This window comes from Stegastes partitus, unplaced genomic scaffold (genome assembly GCF_000690725.1).
Source record: "Stegastes partitus isolate 25-593 unplaced genomic scaffold, Stegastes_partitus-1.0.2 Scaffold2385, whole genome shotgun sequence".
NCBI lineage: Eukaryota > Metazoa > Chordata > Actinopteri > Pomacentridae > Stegastes > Stegastes partitus.
Genome location: NW_007580116.1, coordinates 40794 through 48443, shown reverse-complemented (window position 1 = coordinate 48443; position 7650 = coordinate 40794). Strand labels below are relative to the sequence as shown.

Below are 7650 nucleotides of genomic sequence, written 5' to 3'. Positions count from 1 at the left end.
AAAGCATCTCATTATTGAGCCACACTTTGGTTTATAACAGCTTCTTTAATTCGATATGATTAGAATCTTTATTGGCCCATTTAATGTCACTTCAACAGCTTGACAGCTCTGGATTTCTGGCACCGAGGACGTGTCTCTTATCAGTTTATAACTCCTCTCCCTGTGTAGCCTGCAGTCACTACATACAGTATTTGGTGTCTGCTGAGTGATAAACCACTTATGAGGCCGCTTTGAAGTGCAGCATAGTGAAAACAGATTTGCTAGAAGTCGGGATTTCAGTGTCTCTTCTGTTTCCTCGCATGCTCTTCTTTATTCACCCCTCGGCTCATATGTTTTCTCTTTTGGTAATGTAACCGCCGAGCATGTCACAAACAAAAAAAAACAAAAAAATCAAATCAGAGGATAATTAAATTGCAAGCTGTTTTACGGGAGAGTCTGCTCGGTGTCCTGTTCGCAATGTTCCTACGTTTGGGAAACTGTACGAGGGTGGTTTAGCTTTAAATCGATTTGATCTGTTGGATCAATGATTCCCGGGTGTGTTGTTGCCCAGATGGAGCCTCTGCAGCTTCCAAGACATGAAAACTCATTAACTAATTAACTGGTAAAGTTATTCACTCGAAACAACGTCACGTGTTGCCAACTGAAAACGCGTGTAAACAAGTTGAGAAACAGGCAGAGAAGCTGAAAAAGTTTGCGGAAAGTAGGGCATAAAGGCTGGGAACGGCCCAAACAAGATTGAAATACCGTAAACAAACTAAACATTTGGCTAGAAGTTATGCAAAATGGTTTCCGTGTAACTGAGAGAAACTGAAACTTATCCAAAGGTAATAAACCATTTTCTTAAGAATCAGTACAGTTAGTTAAATGAAAGGAATAAACTGCTGAAATAGAGTTTGTCAGTTAAAAATAATGCTTGTAACAGTTGAAGCAGTTCGATAAAAGTAAAGAATAAACGACTGAAATGATTTGCTAAAGAAAAAAAAAGTCAAAAAACTGTCGAAATTCTTGGTTGGCTGGAAATAATTAAGGTCAAAAGTAACGAAAGCAGCTAAAACTCAGATAAATACTTCAACTTAAGCTCAATACTGAAGCAAACGGAACAGTGGTCGACCGATTATCGGATCCAATGTTTTCAAAAGCGGATTCTTTGTAAATAAAATCAATTAAAAAATGTGCTACTTTGGCTAAATTGGTGTTTTTGAATCTGTAGTCTCCATTCTGTGATGTCAGTCAATGTCCCGCCCACAAAACCATCTGATTGGTTAAACAGTCCCCAGTGACAGCCAATCAGAAACTACAACATCGATGAGGACGTTTCAATGACGCTTTGTGTTGGAGTTTGTGTTTTTCTGAATTCTGACTCAAAGGTTTGTACCGCAAAACCAAATACTGTCTTTTTGACAACTAACAATCGAAAAAAAAACCAGATCAGTCAACTCCTTTAACTAAACGTAATGGACAAACTGTAGAAACAACTAAAATATCAAATTGTTGCATCAGCTAGTCGGCTAAAAGTGATGAAAGTTGACGTAGTTAACATTAGCTAAATGTATAAATAAACATTTGCGATAGCTAATTATAATACTGGAAATTTCCCAATGAGGGATCAATAACGTTTATCTTGTCTTAGTTAAATGTGTTGGACAAATTGTCGGAAACAACTCAAAGGTTAAAAAAATTGTAGTAGTTAACGTTAAAGCATGTGCGTAGAAGTAGCTAACGTTAGCTAAATTCTTAATTAAACACTTGATATAGTTAAAAGTATCGAATAAGTAGGTTAAACATGGAGGCTAGCTTCTGCTAGCATGAGCCAAAATAACCGTTCTATTGCATGAAACACAATAATTAATTGTCCTAAGTTTATAATAGAAGTTCTAATGGACACATGTGGAACACGATGCAGCTGAACGGCGACACCTGTTGAAAAAGCTGAACGAGCTCCACTCATGTGTTTCCTTTGTCTCCTCTCTCCTCGTGTCCAGCCCCGACTCTGGAGTGCACACCAGGACTTGGTCTGGGTCCAGCCTTCATCCCGCCGCTCAGTCTGGGTCCAAGCGGCGAGCAGAGCGTCAGAGAGTGACCGGGAAGCAAGGGGGGCGTTTCGGTTGGAGGGCTAGCCAGACCGACCAATGGGATCAGGGAAGCTGGCTCAGGTGCTGCTGGGCTGGGCGGCGGTGTGCCTCGGGGCGGTGCACGTGACCTGCGCTCAAACCGGGACCGGGACTGGGACCGGACCGCACCAAGCCAGCCGCTTCACCGGCACCGCGGACCAGAGGGAGGTGCAGCGGGTCCGACGCCGAGGCCAGGAGACGCTGAGAGGGTGAGGGTCTGCCGCCGGCTAACAGGCCAGCAGGCGTAACGCAGTTTGATTGTATTCATGCAGCCTTCACACGAAAAGTGCTGAAACAGAAAAGTGCCCAAAGTTTGGACTTTGCATAAACAACTCTTTGTAGTTTGTAGTATCTGGAGAAAGTTTGGAATTGAAATGGCTTTCCCCCGCTCTGCTTTCCTGGCAGCTATCTTTCAACTGCTGTGCTTTCTGGGCCCAGGCCAAGCTCGCCTTATACCAAATTATGCTGCTGAATACTACCACATTGTTTTCTCAAAAACAGCACATGTTCGAACTTAACAAGCTGCTCGCCACACTGAAATCTCCCCGTGTACTTACAGCAAATCGACATTTTCATGGGAAAGGGAGGAAAGGGCAGCTTTCTATACATCTCATGAGGGGCTGATGAGTGAGAAGCATGATGTGAATTCCCCCCGGAGTGCATTAGCTACGCTGGACAAAGTAGTTCAGGGCTGCAGCGGGGGGACCGCAGGAAACTGGTGTGACTGGGGCGGTGCATATAAACGTATGTAGCAGTGTGTTTTTAAAGGTGTTGTTTATTTGTCTATGTGAGGAGAATCCAGAGAAGCCAACTAAAGGGATCACATCACCGCTCGGCAGCTGCAGCCGCCTTCCTCCCCCCTCAGCTCCTCGTCTGTTCTGCAGCCCAGCCTGGGTTCTAAAGTAGGATCCATTTCCCGTTAAATACCAAAGACAAAAAAAAAAAAAAGGAAAACAGGCACATTTTCTGTTTTCCGTTTTAAAACAACAGTGAGAAAATGACCCATTTTTTCATTTTCCCAAAGTCCATGAACACTGAAAATCCAACAGAACTAAGTGGAAAACTTGTTTTTCGTTTTTCAGTTTTAAACCAAAATCGTAGGAAAATAGGTTCCTTTTGGTTGTTTTATCAACGCCCAATAAAATCTAACAACGTTCCACACACTGCTTGTGTTTTGGTTTGGTGTAACCCCATTTTTTGTTTTAAACTAAAAACAACAACAACAAAAAAAACAACAACAGCAAGAAACGGGTCAATTTGTCATTTCCTGTTTTAAACCAACAAAAAAAATGGGCAAACTTTCCTGTTTCTCCAGTGTCCGCTGACATTCATAATCAAATGTAACAACAGCTCAGTTTTTGGTTTGTCATAAACTCATTCTTTGTTTTTCCATTTTAAACCAAAAAACAACAACAAAATGTGTGTCTTTTAAACCACCGATGAGAAAACCCATTTTTTGTTTTTTCGTTTTTAACCAAAATGTAAAAAACAAACAACAAGCAAACAGACTCATTCTCATTTTTCATTTTTTAACCAACAACAAAAACAAAACAAAAAAAATGGCACAGTTTTAGTTTTCTGTTTTAAACCAGCAATGAGAAAAGGATGCATTTTTCAGTTTTCCTGGTGTCGCTAAAAAGTGGAAAACAAAGTAAATTTTTTGATTTGGTGAAATCAAAATCTTTTTTCAGTTTTAAACAAACAAACAAACAAAAAAAAACAACGTAAAAACAACAAAACCACCAATGAGAAAAGTTAATTTAAAAAAATACAACATTGTGTCCATAAATACACGAGCAATTGACTTCCCTGTATTTGTTAGGGGAGACATTTCGTGACAGAACGTGGAACCAGAAATACGAGGCGCCACATTGAGCGATCTCCGTAGAAACGAGGAGCTGCTGAAGGTTCCTCCTCGACGTTATCGACCTGTCAGTGCGACACGCAACGGAAAAATCTCAGGAAGCGTGATATTGGTCATCATCCACCATGATGTGATTTAGGATGCATTTGGTATGAACAAGTTATCAGAAATATTATCCTATTAAAATGTTTTTTTGTTAAGTTACACGAAGGGAATTCTTTGACGCTAAACGTCTGTATTCCCAACGTCCTAAGAAAACACAGCTCATCTTTTAATTTGGTATAATCCCATTTTTAATTATTCAGTTTCAAACCAAAAATGAGAAAACAGGCACTTTTTTGATTTTCCATTTCAAACCAACAACACCAAAAAAATGTGAAAACTGGTCCATTTTTTTCTTTTATCCCAGCACAAATTAAGAATGAAACTCAAATGTAAAAAGTGGAAAATACAGCTTTATAATTTTTCAGTTTCAAACCAAAAATGAGAATAACAAGCCCATTTTCACATTTTCCCAAATTCCATCTACATTAAAAATCCAGTGTAGTAAAGCAGAACACAGCTTGGTGTTTGGTTTGGTGTAATCCGATTTAAAAGTTTTCCATTTTAAACCAAAACCAAAAACAACGCGCCTGTTTTCTCTCACTTTTTTCCCTTTTGTTTTCGGTGTTTGACGGGAAAACAGATTCTCCTTTCACTGGCTGTGCGGTATACGTCAGCGCAGCCAGACAGTTTTCATTGTATATTTCGCCTGTTCTCGAAAAAACAAAGGATGTTTTGTTGGAGCCCGTTTTCAGTGTCTGCATCAGTTATTCCAATCAGCCTCCCATCTGTCCCAGCTTATGGTTCCCCCAGTGCCAAGCCGCAGGAAATGAGGTATTCGTATCACCCGAGGGGGGTATGAAAAGGGGCATTTGTTTCACCGCTGTAGGTGACAGAGCGGCCGAAGGAATAACAGAGGACAGGAAAGGTATGAAAGACAGAAAGTACGCGAGGAAATGAGAGATGAGCTGCAGGATTAATTGGCAGAGAAAGTGAGAAAGTTGCAGAGGAAACAAGCGACGTGGAGGATAGCTTTCAGTTGTGGCTCATTAGCGGTGCAGGATGAAGCTCGTACAGAGTCACAGAACTGCTGTTTTCTCTCAAAACATGTCCTGCTGCGTGACAGAAATAGATTTGGACGCCCTGTCACTCATTTCGGCGAATGTGGAGCGCATTTATCCATGTTAAACAAAGAAAACGGTCCTCCTTCTGCTTTTAAATGTGTTTAAAAGAGAAGTTCTACATAGCTACTAAGACAGTCGTGGCATTGCAAATTGGACCACAGACTGGAATTAAAACAGAAAAAAGAGGAAATATATGACCTGGACGAACAATAATTCACACTCTGAGTTTTTCTAAGAAGCAGCCAGAGGAGGAGAAACCAGGGGAACTTGCACAATAGCATATTATTTCCATCAAGTCGAGTGTGGTTTCCTGAGAACAAGTAACAAAAGCCTGCAGACCTTTTTCATTACGTTATTAGGTTATTTGGAAACACCACAGCGTCGGGAATGAAATGCAGTAAACAGGTAATGAGATTATGGATCATCTTTTAAACTTGTTGTATGCTGTTTGCGAGCCGGGCTTCGGGGCTGCTGCGACCTCCAACGGCTCTGAAGTCGTTCCACAAAATGTTCTTTTTCATTTTCGGATTCCCAGAAATGGTTTCAATCCCGTGTTCAAAGGATGTTTTAGGGATATTTCCTATTTTAGATCAGGTTAAAAGTTGACGAGGACACGATGTTTTAATTGGAACATTTGGAGGATGTTTACAGATTAGCTTACATGAAAAGAAGAACGCTCTCAAACCAGCGTTCATGTTTTCAAGATGTTATCGAGGTCTTCGATGACATTCACAAAGGTAGTACGTTTTTCATGCAGTATTCTGAGGATGTTGTTGAGGGAACACACCGAAGAACGTTCTTCCACAAAACATTCCCACAATGTGACTTCAAGTCTCAATGCAACATTCTGCAAATGTTTCGAGAACAATGTCTTGAGGGGACGTTATCCTACCTTTAAAAAGAACATTCTGGGAACTGAAGGACAGTTTCAGCTGAGAACATTTCCAGAAACGTCTCCTAGAACTCCTAGCGTTCTAGCTTTGAAGGAGCTCCTATGACTTGCAGCACTCTGGCCAAAGCCGAGGCCCAACATGTTCACTGTGAGTTTAGGAGCTGCTGGATGATCACGGTTCTTCTGAAATTGGTTGAAGTTCTACATGTGAGTCCGTTTCGTCGAACCAATCACAGCAGGCTGTAGGTCATCCAACATTTGGAAAATTACAGAACTTTATCCGGCCTTTAAGAAAAACATTCCTGAAACTATAGAAACGTCACACTGAAAACGTCTCTAGAACTTTGCAGAACTTCGCCCCAGTTCGTAGACCAAAAAAACGAATTAATTGCTAGATGTGCCTTGGTTCAACATTCAGCAAATGGTGTCAGAAGAATGTCTTTAGGGAACTAAAGATGAACATTCGTGGAACTAACAAAAATGTCCTTCCTCCAAACACTGCTAGAACTTCACAAAACGTTCTCAGAACATTATTAAAACAGAAAATACCAAACAGATACAGAAGGAGAGCAGCTACTTGCAGTAACCTCCCATGATTGGCCAAAGCACAGAACACGTTGAATTTATTTTTCAGTTTTGAAGCTGTTGGCTGAAAGTGATTGTGGTTTTTCTGAAATCGGGAAGAACTATTGCGAGTTTTGCACTGATAAATAATAACGGGTCAAGAGTCGAGTTTGACAAATAAGAAAACTTGAACAAAATGGTCAAACTGTCGAACCAGATGAAACTCGGTAAGTGACCAGAGAATGAATGAATTCAGGCACAACAAGGAAACAGCAGACAGACTCAATTCAGCATTTAGAAATAAACCAGCAATCAGTGGGAGTGGGTGAATGTGTGTGTTTTGATTCTGAGTGCCAGTTCGGTAAAAGTCGCCCTGGTTTAGGTCAGTCCAGTCAGTTCCAAACACAACTCAATTCACAGTTCAAAACTCCGCTCCGAGTTTTAGCACAGATCTTTTAACTTCAAACCAAACCAGGAAATCAAACACTGAACACCTCAACATGTGTCTTTCAGCTCAGTGCAACAACTCAGCAATGATAGTATGCATATATGTACACCGGGTACTTACGGTACCATGGACCAGTCAGGCAGGAAAAGGTCGGCGTTGGCTCCACTGACGCCGGCAACTCTTGGGAAACTCCAACAAGGAAATACTCAATCCACGTCCATTCCTGCTGCTGTCACCGACAGCAAAAGAGCCTCCTTTTGATCCCAAACGGCTGCAGTAGCTTTTACACCGAGGTAGAGTTGTCCGATGACCCAAACACTGGCCTCTCTGAGATTCACACTAGTAGGTTTTCCTGGAGGTGGGCTTCAAACTGTGCGGGTTCTATGGAAAGCCAGGAGTGGATTATTGGTTGATCGTGGGTGGTGAATGAATGTCTTCCTGTTGGCCACCAATCACAGCAGACTGTCAGTAATGCAGGAAGGATGTCTGTCTTGACCTTTATCCAGCCTTTAAGAGGAACATTCTGGGAGCTAAGAAGAAACTTCAACTTGAAAACACGACTAGAACTTTGCAGAACTTTCCCAGAATGTTTGTAGAGCATAAAA

At 41.3% G+C, this 7650-nt stretch overlaps 1 protein-coding gene across 1 annotated transcript in view; it reads left to right on the top strand.

Annotated features, from left to right (window-relative positions):
• Window positions 1–2072: 2072 nt before the first annotated feature.
• Window positions 2073–7650, top strand: part of LOC103374883 (fibrillin-2-like) — a gene marked incomplete at its 3' end in the record, with an annotated part of 42653 nt that continues 37075 nt past the window's right edge. The window contains exon 1 of the mRNA XM_008305036.1: window positions 2073–2320. Within this exon, the coding sequence (XP_008303258.1) occupies window positions 2130–2320 (191 nt within the window). The remainder of the gene's footprint in view (window positions 2321–7650) is intronic.